Source organism: Neolamprologus multifasciatus, chromosome 4, assembly GCF_963576455.1.
Source record: "Neolamprologus multifasciatus chromosome 4, fNeoMul1.2, whole genome shotgun sequence".
NCBI lineage: Eukaryota > Metazoa > Chordata > Actinopteri > Cichliformes > Cichlidae > Neolamprologus > Neolamprologus multifasciatus.
Window position 1 is genome coordinate 14,671,644 of NC_140442.1, and position 16,144 is coordinate 14,687,787.

Consider the following 16,144-nt stretch of genomic DNA (forward strand, 5'->3'; position numbering starts at 1 on the left):
ACACTTCTATTAAAAATAAATAAAATGAATAATAAATAAATAAATAATGGGACTGAATGGAGTATTTGTACCATCAATGTTGTAAAACATTAAAACTCCATCTAGCCTATCTTCATGTTATTGGAAAGTAATAAGTAAGCAGGGGCCTAAATAATAATGTCTGTGGAGTTTAAATCGTCTGCTATATCTGGAGGCATTACGATCTGATTCGGGATTCATGAACAAATGAATATTCCAGATAATATAAAGAGGATTCTATAACAATGTAGGCTTTATAAATGAAAGGTAAAGAGGGGGTTTGTTTCTTGGAAGCATTTGTAATTTGGTGAAACAGTGCTAAGACGCACTTGTCCAGAAGAGGGCTGCTTTAAAAATCACTGCCACGGTTTCCAGCACTGATCTCCCACAGATGTATTCCTCTATTCCCCTGTAAGCGCCCGACAGCGTGCAGCCGCACCTGTGGGTAATTACTAAAAATGCGCCATCGTGAAAATATATAAAGCCGCTGCTGCTGCTCAAAATTCCGGATCAAATTCACTGCTCCCGTCCTGTGACTTCACTCCATGCATGCGCCATATAGCCTCTGTTTAACAGATTAGATTAGGTTACTGTAATTTAGCCTCCCGTGCTTCCACTGTGGGTCTGTCACACCCAAAATGGTGAACAACATTAACATTCAGTGTGTGTATGTGTGTGTGTGTGTGTGTGTGTGCCTGTGTGTCCCTAAAAGCCCTCCCCGGTGCGCTGTTGCTGTGCAGCGTTGCCAGCTCGTCAGCTGATCCCTCTTGTTCCCTTATCGCAGCTGTTGGATTGTCCACCCCTGTAGTAGTCCCGCTCTTTATTTGCTCATGAGCCCGAGCTGTCACGGTGCACTGACGTTTGGGTTATAAAATAAGAATTTAAAATAATGTTGTTGTGTTTTGTTTTGTTTTTAAGCCTATTTATGTTGAAATCATAGCCCCTCTCTACACAAAGTATATTTAAACCGATTCAAGCCATGTGACGGGAAACTATTAATGATTCAGCCCAGCTCTGTGACGGCAGATCTGATCACAGATCAGCTGTAAATGCCCCCCCAGGTTTAAACATTCTAAGCTCCCTCCATGGCTCTCCACATGTGTCGGTGTATTTCTGCGCTAAATAGTCCTTTGTTTACGCGCAGCCCCCCCCCCCCCCCCTCTCTCTCTCTCTCTCTGCGGAAGGAGGCTTTTGGTAGTGCAGTGTGTGACTCCTACCAGCTGTTTCCCGCCTTGAAAGCCATCCGATCAGCTGCGCACACACACACAGACACACACACGGTCATGCAGAGGGAGAAAGCAAAGGGGAGGGAGAAAGAGAGAGAGAGGTAGAGCGCCACACACAACGAGGGAACCCCATCAGCTGGAAGTCGAGTAACATTACAACTCTCAGCAGCCTCAAAGTACTACATTACACGGACGAGGCATTCATATCTCCTCTGTGGATTTAACCCGCATCGGATCACGGGGGATTTTTACCCACTAACGTCATAATTTTTCCCTTTTTATACCACGGAGACTGTTTGCTGCTTTTCTTTTTTCCCCTTAAAAACTGCTGGTGGTGGGGAGGGGGGGCACCAAACTGGCGAGAGGCGAGCATGGAGTATTTCATGGTACCAACTCAAAAGGTGCCCTCCTTGCAACATTTCAGGAAAACGGAGAAAGAAGTGATTGGTGGTCTTTGTAGGTGTGTATGCCACGCGCGTTTCACCCGACATGCTGTGCCTGTTGTTATTTTTATTATCATTATTATTATTATCACCGTCATCATCACTATTATCACCATCAAGTCATCTGCTGAGAGCACCGCGCACTTAGCGATGTCGGTTTTGGGCAACACGCTTGGTCTGATGTGTTATTGTGTACACGACCCTCTCACGCGGAGCTGCGGGCATTAATTAACATCAAACGGCGAGATCAAGGGGCGACCGAGCACGCGGGGAGCTCCCGCCGTGTCCACGGGGTCCTCTGCGTGCTTTTATTTTGCATCTTTGCCTGCAAAATCGATGTATTTTGTGGCTAACAAACATAAACCACGTGGTTCCGTGCACACCACGCTGCTACTCGCTCAGCGCATCCCCGACCTATTTGTGCTTAAATAATCCCTCACCCGTGGCCTATGTGTACTTAAATTTACATGAGAAAGGGAAAGTTGAGCTAGCGGGCGTCGCGGTGTGTGAAGGGGTCTATTTTCACCTCGCACATTCGTGGGGGTTGACGATTTCGCTCGCAGGGAGCCGAAGTTTATTGTGGGTAGTGCGGCCATGCTTGTGGCTTGTGCAAAAAAGTGATGGAGGTGGGGGGAGTGGATGAGAGAGGGGGTGAGAGGGTCTGGCATTTGTTTCCTGTTTGTGGCGCCCTGTTTTCATTCACTCCAAACGTTAAAAAAAAGCACTGCTGTTGTCTTATTCGACCCTGTTTTAGGCGGCGGTGGTTTAAATGGCGTTTCTGCGCTTCCCGTTGACGCTATTGAGCCGCCTCCACTGCGTCGTTTCATCCCGCACCTCTGCCATGCTGCCTGCCGCATTGTTGTAATGGCGGAGGACACGAAAGTCTGCTCGGAACGCGGAGGTGGTGTCGGGCACTGTGAGGACGAAGGAAGTGTGTTTGGGGGACGTTAAAATACGTTTCCCGTTGGGTTTGTTCGGTAAAAGGAGACATTTGGCTTTTCGCGGGGAGGCAGGAAAATTAAAAGTGGCGTTATTAATAAGGGGGTGTGTGTATGTCGCGGAAGGCCCGTCGATACGTCCGCAGCCCTGTTTGAAGAAGGAGGCGGAGGGATCTGCGACTGTTGCTCCTGCTGCTGGTAGTGACATGGGCAGTCTGGGAAATGTAGTCCGCTTTTCTGCGGGGAATTGGTGCACCGCAAGGAAAGCCGGAACTTTACCCAGACAAACTTTAAATGCTTTTAAAATTTAAAATAAAGCGAAAATTGGCACATTTTTTCTTTAGACTTTGACTCCGTGAGCACACTCTAAAATCCTTATCACTCAAATATAACTTAATAAAAGCCAGAATGACTAAAATTTGTATCAGTTCTTGTTGTAAAGTCACATTTATTCAGCAATAAAATACACAGTTCGTTATTATTTAACTTTTTTAAATCCCTGGATCTGTAAAATATAGCAGTTTTTTAAAAATGATGATCACTTATAGTTTTATTGTTACATTTTATCTGCACAACAGTTTTAAAACTCATATGTCCAGGTTGTTATATTTGAGACATTTTGTCATTCTTGCTTGAAAAGCAACTTGTGGTTATTAATGTATTTGTAGAACTCGTAGAATTTGAAGACAACGTTAGAAAGGCAAGGTTGAGATGATTTGGGCATGTGCAGAGGAAGAATAGTGGATAGGTTGGAGATGAAAGATGGACCTCCCAGGTGAGCAGATTGCATGCAGAGGGTTGGAGTGACAAGAGAGGTTGCTAAGGGTTGGATGTGATGGAGGCAATCGGAAAATGATGTTGAAGATATTTGTGGAACCATATTTCAATTTGATCAGTTTTAATCAGCCTGTTGGTTGAGCTTTGTTTAGTTTCTTGGGTAATGATTTAAGCCTAAACTCACTCTAATTCAGGCTCTAAAGTGGCCTGTGTTTGTGAAGTTCAGGCTCAGTTGGTCATGTTTTGGCAGTGGATCTGTTTGTTGGATGTGCTGCTGCAGTGCTACACATGTGTGTGTGCGTGTCTGTGTATACACACATAGACACTGCTTTTCTAATCTGCATCTGCACAATTGTTCCCAATGTTTGCACTAAGGCAGCTGAGTCAGTACAGATAAGAGCTTGGCTTCAGAGAGGGTCCCATAGATAGTGTTTGATACTGAGGATGTTAGAGGAAATTCACTTAGAATTCCCCCTCAAACTGAATTTAACCATGTGGAATGCACTGATTCACAGTTTAAATATTGGAATGTTCATAAACTATATGCTGCTGCAACATTGACATATCTTCTAACACGTGCTAACAATTCAAATAAACAGAACTTGTGATCTTTCATAGGTTTGTAACAATTTCAGTTATTAGCAATGATACATGTAGTTGCTAGTGAGCTGAAAGGACAAAGCTGCTGTAAATACGTGTGTAATCACAGGAACAGGCCAGTCATTTCTGCACTTTGGTGATATAAATACACACTTTAAAGAGTCAGCTCACATAAAAACAAAACAAAACAAAAAAACAGTTGATGTCAAGGGGAGCAAATGCTGTCAGCTTTTTGCTTTTCCTCCTGTGTCCAGATAATTTCTTATGTAATGCAGTTCTGGTATATGTAAACTTAACTCAGCTGCAGGTTTACTGCATTGGTGAAGAGTGGAGCAAACTGTGCCATGGCATAAGCTGTTTTTATTGGAACTATTTCTTGGGTATAAAGTAGTTCCAACAAAAACCATCGGGAGAGGCTTGTCTGTGCTTGCAATTAGTTTACTAACTTGACCACTAATAATTTCCCCACACTAAACCTTGAGATGTTTTTGAAGTTATTCTGAGAAATGAAGGAAAGTGCTAACGGAAGTACGAAAAGAAAGAGCAAATTGAGGAAATCTGGACTGACCAAAAAAAAAAGATTGGATTAGATTGGAAAAAAAAGATTAAACTAGCATTAGTTTACTTGTGGCCATTGAGTGTGCCATCAGCACCATATTAGTAAATGTTTTTTGTTAACACCCATTGGTTTATTTTTAAGTCTTCTTAAACTGTACATTTTCCCTAATAGCTTTCCTGCCTCTCCCTTCTCCCCCTAGCCTGGCCAACATTCCTCTGACCCCAGAAACAGCCCGGGACCAAGAGAGGCGAATCCGCAGAGAGATCGCCAACAGCAACGAGCGTCGGCGTATGCAGAGCATCAATGCTGGATTCCAGTCACTTAAAACACTCATCCCACACAGCGATGGAGAGAAACTCAGCAAGGTGGGTCATAAACAGTGATTTAAATTAGATGATGAGTTAGCTGGAGCTGGAAGGGTCTGAACTTGCTTTCATAACCAAACTGTAATGTTGTTCTTCAGGCTGCCATCCTGCAACAGACGGCAGAGTACATTTTTACTTTGGAGCAGGAGAAGACACGTTTATTGCAGCAGAACAGTCAGCTCAAACGAATCATACAGGTAAAACAGTGCGCTGCCCATGCAGACTGTTTGCAAAGGAGTTGGCTGTCTTTTCACTATCATCAATCTTAGCATTCATCTAAAGCACATCTCACATTTCTGTTTGCGCTCTCTAGGAGTTAAGTGGTTCCTCCCCCAAGAGGAGGCGTGCAGAGGAGAAAGACGAAGGGATTGGCTCACCAGACATCCTGGAGGAGGAGAAGACCGAGGACTTAAGAAGGGAGATGATCGAGTTGAGACAGCAGCTGGAGAAAGAACGTTCAGCCAGGATGAATCTGGAAGAACAGGTGACGACGACAACGCAGTTTCAGGAGTTTGAAATTCCACCGACTGCTGTGGTTTGAACTCAAAAATATTATCCTATTTTTTGCATCTTAGATGCGGTCCCTGGATGCCCAGTTGTACCCAGAGAAGCTGAAGGCAATCACCCAGCAGTTCCAGGAGCAGCAGGCCCAAACGCAGAGCCTTGTCCGTCTGCAGCAGCACAAACAGCTGGAGAGGGACCTCACTCCAGCCCACAGCCCACAGGTTGAAACATCTGCATATCACTGACTGATATACTTTAAAGATGTATGCTTTTCACTGATATAGAAAAATCCCCTTGTTTCAGTGTTTCAAACAACCTAATGAATTTAAACCGTTTTTTGACACAGATGATTAGTAAATCAAATCAAGAGTAAAAATCTGGCCTTTTAGACAAATTTTTAGCTTTGAGGTAAATGTTTTTGGATTTGTTGACGGAATGATAGGATAAAAAATTTAGACCTTTTGTCTTCATTGTTCAGCTCAGCGTTTCCTTTTTCCCCTCTGTATCTTTGTTCATCCTTTTAACATATACAGAGGCCATGTGCAGCAAGCTCTTGAATTTGACACACAAAAAAGTGTTTATTTTTGGCTCATTAGCCTAAACTCATCAGCTGGCAGGCACCAGATTTCCCCCCTTCCCCCTCCTTAGCGTGTAAATTTTTTATGGACTTTGAGTCAATTATGTCAAAGTGTGTTGCATTTTCTAAAAATACACACACATACGCGGCTAGACTAATCTCAGAATCTACCATAGATTTCACAAAGACATGTGGACAAGGACATGACAGTCCTGTCCATGTCCACAGTTAGAGCTGTCAGCAGCTCAGACAGATTTACAGTGTGTTAAATGAGCCGCTCACACGTCTTTCTGCCGGTGCCGTCTCCAGCCCTGATAGCTGCAGCATCCTGTTACTGCAGGCTTACCCTAACTGAACATGATGCCAAATCAATCATCGCCTGATGTCTGCCCTATCCGCTCCTTGTGGCTTTTGCAGTAAAAGATGATTGATGCCCTTTACATTAGTCATATGACACTTTGTGACTCCATAAGCAGAGCTGTGTAATGTAACCTCAAGTCAATATCAGTATGAATTTGCAGAATTACAGTAACACTAAAGCTAATTCAGGTGTGATTTACTGTATTGTTACCATCATGACTACTGAACAGTCTAGGACTGCATTGCATGACTCACTTTAATATTGCATTTTAACTTGTTATCATGTTAACATCTCAAAAAAAAAAATTGTGATAGGGTCATGTTTAGCACTATGCAGCATCTTCTCTGTTTTTTTTAACAGTCCATAAACATCTGCGAACTGAGGAGATCAGGGGCTAGACTTCTGGGTTAGCATGTTGTCCCATTTTTGTTTGATATAAGAGTTTAGCTGCTCAGTAGTCCTATCTCTGCTTTGTCATAGTTTTTATTTCATAATGTCAATTGAGCTCAATTTAGGGTTTTTATATAAAGCACTAAATCACAACAGTCCCCACAAGTCACTTTATACTGTAGGGTAAAGACTCGAAACAATCAAACATCCCTCTATGAGCAAGCTCCAAGAAGTTGAACTTAATTCTTCTCAGTATTAATTTTATGTTTTTATAAAATGCTGCAGGCAAGTGTAGATGTTAGGCGGTTGAAATGTGAACTATGCGCCAACTTCATCACTACTCGATCAGCAAAAAGCAAGTGTAAACAATATGCATTACTTTTGCAAAACACTTGTCACTTGTCTCCTTATGTGTGGAAAGTTCTCACCTGCAAGAGAAGAATACAAATCCAGCAGTGATACTGAGTTGAAGCGCTGTGCCAGTAGTGAATTAGACTGCAGGTCAATGAGTTCAAGCTCAACATCACTGGATCCATTATTCAAACTGCAAGTGAAGGGAGCTGAAATCATGTGCATTTCACTCTCAAGTGTTTTGAAGTCTTCAAATCACCTTGAAAATTCATTATGCAGGGCTCCTAACGTGGACAAGTACCAGCTGAGGGGATCAGCTGATGGTATGGCTTCTTTCACTGTTGACATGTAAGTGAGAATGGTGTTCCCAAATCGGCTTGAAAGAAACTGCAACTTTCTTATGAAACCTTTTTGTGAAGCTTTACATTTCATGTGCAAATTGCTCTGTCTTGCAGTTTGGTATTTAGTTCATTCATTAGTGCAGTCATATACATAACAAATGTAAGACTGTATTCCGTTCTCCTGAAGAGCGCTCTGAATTATCCTTGCCTTTCTTCACATAAAACTCTTGAATTTTTACTCTCAAGTGCGACACTCTTACCCAAGCTGAGCCACCTGACAGCTGTGTGGTAGCCTATGTCACCATTTTCAGTCTCACGTCCCTCCAAAAGCCTAACAAACAGTGCTCTTGCCCACATCAAGTTAACTATTTTAACAATGATATGGTTCATTTTTAGCATCTACTTACACAACACCGCCTGGTGTATAATACAATGCAGAGATACCTATTTCAGTTCTGGGATCATTTCAGTCCCTTTTTCTTGCATCCACTTCAGAAGGCTGACATTTTCCATGTCAGATTTGCATCTTTTTTTTCTTTTTTCTTTACTCGGGGTATGCTAGCACAGCACAGTCCACAAAACACTCTTTTATAAACTCCCCAAGAGAAATTGGCTTAATGTTTTTTTATGATTTGATGAGACTCTTCCATCCCTAGATCTGTAAAGCTTGGTAAAAGGTCTTTGTCGTTTTGTAGCTTTTTAGCAAAGGTTCAACTGTCTGTTCCCACTCTGCATCGGTTCTTGTATTTCTCTAACGGAGAGCTAAAAATTTCAAAGTTTTTGTAAGTTTTAATTGAGCTTTGGTCAAAAGAAGACTGCAGTCTTTCAGTATTATGTTCACATGTGCCTCTTTTTTGAGTGAATGAGCTTCAACATGCATTTCTGGTTAGCATCGTAAACTGTTCACAGACAGTGATTTCTGGAAGTGTTTCTGACCCCATGCAGTGATTTCCATGACAAAATCTGTTTTCAATGCACTGCTGCCCAGGAGCCTGAATATTACAAGTGTTCAGTATTGATTTTTGGGCGTGTCTTCTTTGCGCACAGAGATTTCTCCAGAATCTCAGAATAGATGTAGATGATGAAATATTCAAAGTCTTTTTCAGTTTAACATTGAGGAACATTATTTTGATGATTTTGCAGTTTTCTGCAGATTGGTGATCCTCTGCAAAGACTCTGACCCTCTAACATGCTCTTTAATATAGTCATACTACTGACCTGCTGCAAATTAACCTAATTATTTTTAAAATGCTCCTCCAAGTTTTCTTTTTTTATAGTACCACTTTTATTATTGCTCCTGTCCCAACTTTTTTGAGGTAGTTTTTGCCATGAAAATCAAAATGACCTTAATTGTCTAAGTTTAAACAACTGATATGATATATTCTCTTCTCCTTTGCCTTTTACACAGTATCCTAACTTATTTGCAGTTGGGGTTGTATTTTTGTATTACTGCTAACGTTATGTACAAATTTAATTTATGTTAATAGTAAACTGTGCAGGTTAAAAATGTGCCTTCAGTGCACTGAGGTTGCAGAAGTGATGACATGAGAATAATAAACAGTGATTGCACCTTTCTACCAGGTGTTGGCCCCTGCTACTCCCCCAGCCCCTACACACCACGCTACAGTCATTGTTCCTGCACCTGTCCAGACTCCTCAGTCCCACCATGTTACTGTGGTAACCATGGGCCCAGCATCAGTTATCAACACAGTTTCCACATCTCGACAGAACCTGGATACCATCGTTCAGGTAAGGCACAAAATCCTGCCTCATATCCCACCACTAGAGGGGGGTGTTTTCACTGACATCTGTTGCCTCTGTGTGTCCCTCAGGCAATCCAGCACATTGAGGGCACCCAGGGGAAGGGTGGCGCCGGGGAGGAAGAGCAGAGGAGGGCGGTCATCGTCACTTCAGGACGTGTCCTCTCTGACGCGGCAGGCTCAGACACAGCCTCAAACAGCGACGGGCCGGACGACTGTTCACTGCCTTGAGTTTATCCCTGACGTCTTACGTACCATACACTCACATGCACGCACACACCTACACACAAGCCCCAAGCAGAGCAGGGCTACGGGAGCCTACAAACTCACAGCGCTCTTGTTCGGTGGAAAAGTCTGCTAGTTAGATTGAAGCACTTGTTTCGTTTTCTTAATCAATACACGTCATGTTGTACCGTGATAGGCAGCCCTTATGGTTTACACTTAGACACTCACACATGCAGTCTCTTCTGTTTTTTTTTCCTTTCCTCTGCTTATGTCTAGCGCCGATCCTTCATTCACTCACTTACACAAGCTTTCTTCGTTAAACTATAGAAAGACAAATAGAGCGACTACTTCACTGACTATAAATGCTCTGTTTTACTGGATACTAGAACTTTCGAATGTCAACTAAACATTTCCATTAACTACCAGGACTGTTATCTCTCTGTGCGGCCCTGAAGCCGAAAAAGGAGACAAAGTCAATGAAGAGCCCATTGGTGTAGCGTCAAAACCCCCTGCAGCAGAGCAATTTTTTTCTCCCCCCTAAGCTGAACATCCTTTAAACCTCCGTCGTTCCCGATCCAACTGAGCTGTATGGAGAGACACTGTGAGCTAAAAAAAAAAGACTGTCCTAAAGTTCCACCTTTTAGGCTTTGTGTTGAGAGAATGTGTTATTTTACTTTTGTGAAGTCGACCTTTTCATGCTGTGTTTTTCTTAAGAGTGCTCTAACAACAGGTTGATGAGAATTTCAAAGCTGTTTTTCATGGCTGACTGGTGCTCACAGGAAATGAAGCGAAGCTCGAAAAGAGAGTGCACTTACTGGTTCAAAACGCTATTTTATTTCTCTTCTCATGTTGTTTGTTTGTTGCCATTTTTGCTGGGCTGGGATCCCAGTAAACCCACATATCTTGACCCACATGACTTATTTTGTTTACTCGTGGCCTGACCAAAAAAAAAAAGTTTTTAAATTTCTTTTTTTAAATTTCGCATTTCCTGACATCTGCCCTTTCTGAGTTTAAAAACACATGGCTTTTAAAATAAGCTATTCTTTAGGCCCCTGTTGAGTAACTGTCACATATGTGTCTCTTTTAGTGTTTTGAATCAGCGAGGCTTAGCGGTGCTCCGGACTCTGGCAGTCTGCAGCAGACCCGCTTTTGCCTTGAAATTCTTGCACGTGCAAATATAACTTGAATACAATCACTCGTTTGCTCGATCTTAAGAGCTTGTTCTATTTAGCCCCTTCCAGTGTAGTTTGCTTGTTTGTTTTTTTGTTTGTTTGTTTTGGGATATGTATCAAAGCAGAATATGCTTAAAATATGAGGAAAATGCCCAGTCTATATGCATTTCTTTATATTGAATATTTATCCTTTAGTGCATTTTCTGTAAAATGTACCATGTTTTTTTTGTTTGTTTGTTTTTGTTTTTTGTTTTTTTACATATTTCTGCTTACATTTTTATTTGTTCTGTTGCCGGGAACTCTTGGTTGACGGACAGATTGACAAAGACATGTAGCGGAGAGAGGCAGCAGCATGCCTTACTAATAGCAGGTGCAGGGAGGCACTGTGAAGCCAGCCTTAACACAGCCCTGGGGTTGAGCGAAGTTTTATTTTTCTATTATTTTTTTTTTTTTTTTCTCTTACCCGCATCATTTGGTAGCCGCTGGAACCCCTTTTTGTTTCGAGCTATCAGATCAATCCAGCTGGTTTGTGTTGGAATACTGTATATTCCCAGTCATACTTTGTTTTTATTTTACTATGCTTTTTTAAAACAGGTTGCATTCATATGGTCCTGAAAGAGTATTCAAAATGCGATTTCTGGTTACTAGTAGATTTTATTATATTTTAGCCCCTTAAAGCCAGTTGATTGGCAAAAATATATACACACACAAATATATATATATATATACATATAGCCACAAAGAGACGTCAGCATTGCATAAATTTCCTTTAACAGTTCATTTTTCAGAAGATCAGTTGCATCTTTGACGCATCCCTCCTCACCCCTTGGTCAGTGCATAGATGGAGCTTCGAACCGCTGCACAGATAAATCGCGGAATTGCCCTTTAAAGAAAAAACTATTGATGTCAGCTGCACTGCAATAAGCAGGATTAAATGATGGGTTGTTTCCGAGTGCTTCTCTTGATAGGAAAGGGGATTCCTGGATATGGAAAAAGTTTGCATGCTCTTCTGTTTGTGGAGCTTGCTTTCATTATTTTTTGCCGTCACTTTTCGCTAAATCCCAGACATGGTTTATTCACATCTAGGTTTTACGCTCTGGTTCGAGTGTTAGGAAGCATACGCGGACATATCAGGTGGTCGGAGAAGTGGGGTTGGCTTTGAGGGGGTTCCACTAAATAGGGTCAAGATTACAAAGCACTTACTGTACTATATAGGAGTTTGCTTCTTCTTTTTTTTTTTTTTTTATATGAAGGAGCATCTCCTCATTTGAAGCTCTTGAAGTTGAGTAAAAACCGCACAGCTGTGTATCCCCCCTTTCCCTCCATGTCCAGTCCTCCTACATCTTGTCCTGTCACATTCTTTTGCAGTTTTTATGCTGTCTTTGTTTATCTGTTGATATGTCTGATCTCTCTTCTCATTTTCCCGCTTGTTCTCCTTCCTCTACCCATTTTTTAATTTTTTAATTTTTTTTTGTTAGACCCATCAATGGATATGGTCATCAAGAAGCTATTTCTTTTCTTTTTCTTTTTCTTTTTTTTTTAAAGAGAAACGTTTTGGGGATAAAGAGGCTTGTGCCTTTGTAAAGACAGAATAATAAAGTTTGTACTTTGTTTTGTAAACACTGGGCTTTCTGCGTGTCTTTTCTGTTTCTCTGGTAACAGTTATTCTAACACAAATAGTGACATAACCAGCTGAATTTGATTCATTTCCAGTTCTGTTTGGCTGTTACTCAAGCAGTCGAGTTGATGCACAAGTGTCTGTTTCTGATTGGTGGATGGGCTGTTCAAGCCTCCCTCCCTCCCCTGCTCAGTTGCTCATGGCTAAATTAAGACTGACCACCTTCTCTGTAACAGTTAAAATTTACACCAGGGACGGTAGACTGCATCTCCCGTTGTCATCCTGTCTCTCGCCAATTCATTTCGAGCCTCTTGTTCACACGCTCGCACATCTTTTAGAGATGCTGCTGGTTTTGGTGTCTGGGGTCAGCTGTTTGTGTCATATCAGGATGTTCTCAGTCATTTAGTTAATAACCAAAATCAGGAACGTCTACAACAACAAAAGTTGAATGTGGTATTTATTTCAAATGTCATTGACACGTTGAGAGCATGGGTACACCCTACTACAGGGGTGTCAAACATAAGGCCTGGGGGCCAGAATCAGTCCGGCAAAGTCTCCAATTCAGCCCCACCTGCTGTGGAAAATCTGACGGGCATAGATTTTGCTGTTTTCTGTGGTCCCCTGCTCACCCACTGAGCCTAACTGACACCCATATGAAGAAAGAAGACTTGGATTAGGTGACTCTTTCTCACTTATTGTTTAGATATGAAAGTTGTTGTATAATTTCTCATATTATAACGTCTGTAAATGTCCTCATACTCTCCTCCTGTGCCTCAGGTCACCAGCTAGACTTCCTCAGACTCCTCTGATGGCATCATCATCCTCCCAGATTGCTTTGACAAGCTGGTTTCGGCCAAGCCAAAAGTATAACAGGAGGAAGAGGAGGGTTTCCAGCACGAACTTGTGCAGGGATGCCCTCCGAGAGAGAGGCAAGAGTTGACAGAGGTGGTTCACCAGCAAACACTGGACCTCCACCCATCACTCAAATCAACACCACCATGGACCAGGTGCTGTGTGCCTCACAATCTGTGGATTGTGGACGTTGTTCTCCCTGGGAATCAGGGCTCCTATTTTCTGGACCCCAGCTTCTCCCACCAGCCTCCTTTAATCACCAAAAAGTCCAAAGGGAGAAGCTTTATAAATGAGCTTAGGTTATAAATGCTTTGGTGTGAGAAATTAGTGCAATCTGTTACCAAGCAAATACAGCGTCAGTATCTGCGATACTAAGTACCGGTACTTTTCACTAATACAGACACTTTATGTAAGGGAGAGCGGCGTGCTCAATCTGCATACTTTTTAATCACGACTAAAGATGCAATTTTTATGATTGTGAATTAGTTAACACAACAAAACACACCTGCCACAGTTTTTCTAATGAAGTATAAAACTGAAAATTAAAACTGCTTAAGGGCTGAAAATATTCTGAAAAGCCAGCACACATGTATCATGGTGTTATAAAGCTATCTGGATACTTTAGGGGGTTACGGGGTCAAAGCCCAGTAAAAAGAACAAGAAGCACATATTTAAGATTTCTTGCATACTGTTATTTCAGACATTGAGATGTGGAATGTGCACAAAACTGTCCAAACAGATCACTTTTCAGATGCAGGCAGGGTGTTCTTTACTGCTTTTCAGGTGACACCTGCACGGCAGTTCGAGGGTTTTAGAGACAAGTTGTGTTTTTTTGTGGTTTTAGAGCAGTTAGAATGGAAAACATCCGCGCCACCTATCATCATCTTTGCCAACCTGCATTTCTACCGATTCTGATTTAACCTTCAACTGCAAGCTAGAAAATGTCTTCAAACTGCTACTTAAATGACATATTAAGGGTGAGAAGAAATAAAAGCATAAGGAATGAATAAAGGAGTGGAGGGAGAGGTAAAAATTAAAGTTGGACAAAAGATGAAGGAGGAGGAGGAGAAGTCTACACTTGTCCAAGCTTAACTTCTTTTAGGAAAAACTTGAAACGCGCCTTTTCTCTTCAGAGTTCCTGCAGAATTTATCCCATGCTTGAAGGTTTTTCATCTCAGCGATCATATCTGAATTCTGATCAAGTATCTTACACCTTCTTCTACTGCTCTTCATATTTCTCTTTCTGTAATTTCTTTGTCTTCATTCAGGTTTTTGTTCATTTCTTCTTCCTTGTCACACAAAGCCTGTTACTCATGATTTTTCCTCTGCATTCCTTGAAGCATGCACTACATGTCTTTTGGTTTCCATCTGTCGTTGCTTCTTCTCCTCCGTTTCAGTGTTTTCTCTTCTGTACTCTGTTATATACTCCTTGCAAATGCACATTTTTGCTCACCATTTCTTGGATACTACACTACATCACTTTGCATATCTTCTCCAAGTTTTACTTCTTTTCCTCAATTTCAATATTTCAAAATATAAAATACTTGCAATGCCCCATATTTTGTCTCAAAGTCTTGGAGAATATGCTGCAACCCTAAAGTCAAAGTCCTGTGCTATTGCTTGTGTGCATAGTGGTTTGAAATTTTTTCAGCCTTTCACTTGCAAAGCAATCAGGAAAACAAAACAAGAGCACATGCAGTAGTTTTACTCACAAGCCCTCGAGTAGCCAGTGGCAAAGCTGGGCAATGTGCTAGTGAAGGAAACAATGAAGGAGTGCTGCAGCAGCTGGCAGCAACCAAAAACCCTCTTGAGAGATGTCAAGAGACATCTGCAGACATCTGGGTTCCTCTATGCTCCATCAAAAACTCCAAGGACAGCCCCCTGGTCAATAACTTTAGCCAGCGTACACAAATATCTCTGTCCACTCACATTATGAAGCCCGTTAAAAAACACTAGAACCACCAAAGTGGGTCATTTTGGCCCTTTTGCATTTTAAAAATCACGTAACTCTGTTAAAATAAAATAAAAAAACATAGTCTTTTCCTAAAAATCGGATCACAGTATTCATCAAATAGTGAATTTTGGGGTGTGTGGGATTGAAAAGAAAAAACTAATAGGACTACCATTACCACCATACCTAGAACTGTCGAGGGTGTAGTGTTGATGTCATAGAAATCGATGAAAAAGACTGATATGCTGGGTTGCCTTTGGCACTTTAACATAAGCCAAACCTAGCTACGTGTGATTGATAAAAAAAATATACAGATCAACGATCAATGGTCATGACAATTTGCATATTAATGATCATGAAACTGACCTCACAGCCCATTGTTCATCAGTGCTGTTGGTTTCAGTCATTGTGCAAATGTACTGTTTATAAGTTTGGGGAAACCTGCAGTCAGCTGAGACTGAAGAAGTCACCCGGATGAGTGATGAAACGTTTCTCCACTGAAAACGCTACGTCCACATTAACAGAATCAACTTTTTGGGAAACCATAGCCCCCAACCACTCCCCAGAACCAGTGAACTATCTGAGGATTAATGCTGTTTTCCGCTCTAAAATGAACTTTCTGTAATGTTTGGACATGCTTCCCGAGTCATTTGGAAACGGCATGCTTGGGTAAGAAACTTCTGCCATATTTGGGGATTAATTTACAGTGGAGATGTTGATTCCTGAGGAATTGTGAGATTATGTTCGCCACACTACATCTGCCTGAGTGTGATAAAGCAGTAATCCGCCCAGCCTTTAGCTGTGCCAGGGATTCAAGTCTGACTCAGGGGTCCTCATGCTTCCGACATACCCTCTCTGCAGCTCTCTCATCCCCTCACACTCTCTTTTGGTGATTACTTTAACCTATACGGCAACCAAGTAAGTCTTCCTTACCAGAGTCTGACAGTTCCCTTCAATGCTTCAGTGCAGCACATTTAAGCCTACTAAATCTAGAAATTCATGGAGATGGGGGCAGTAAAGCTGTTACAGTCATTTTGTCATTATTTTCTTTTGTTTCAAATTTGATAATGCTTTAGTTAAATAAGAGGAAGACCGTCTCTTTAGACACAGCTGTAC

The 16,144-nt window shown here is 41.7% G+C and overlaps 1 protein-coding gene across 1 annotated transcript; it reads left to right on the plus strand.

The window, feature by feature from the left end:
* The first annotated feature begins 1,191 nt into the window (after positions 1 to 1,191).
* Positions 1,192 to 12,141, plus strand: tfap4 (transcription factor AP-4 (activating enhancer binding protein 4)). The gene is made up of 7 exons (XM_085157922.1): positions 1,192 to 1,704; positions 4,761 to 4,926; positions 5,025 to 5,123; positions 5,240 to 5,410; positions 5,502 to 5,651; positions 9,032 to 9,199; positions 9,283 to 12,141. The coding sequence occupies exons 1-7, from the start codon at positions 1,616 to 1,618 to the stop codon at positions 9,439 to 9,441; spliced, it is 1,002 nt and encodes a 333-aa protein (XP_085014048.1). The 5' UTR covers positions 1,192 to 1,615; the 3' UTR covers positions 9,442 to 12,141.
* The last annotated feature ends 4,003 nt before the right edge of the window (positions 12,142 to 16,144 follow it).

Coding starts and splice junctions, on each gene's coding strand:
- tfap4 (XM_085157922.1), top strand. CDS start 1,616: ATGGAGTATTTCATGGTACCAACTCAAAAGGTGCCCTCCTTGCAACAT. Junction 5,411..5,501: donor GGATGAATCTGGAAGAACAG/GTGACGACGACA, acceptor TTTGCATCTTAG/ATGCGGTCCCTGGATGCCCA. Junction 5,652..9,031: donor CTCCAGCCCACAGCCCACAG/GTTGAAACATCT, acceptor CCTTTCTACCAG/GTGTTGGCCCCTGCTACTCC.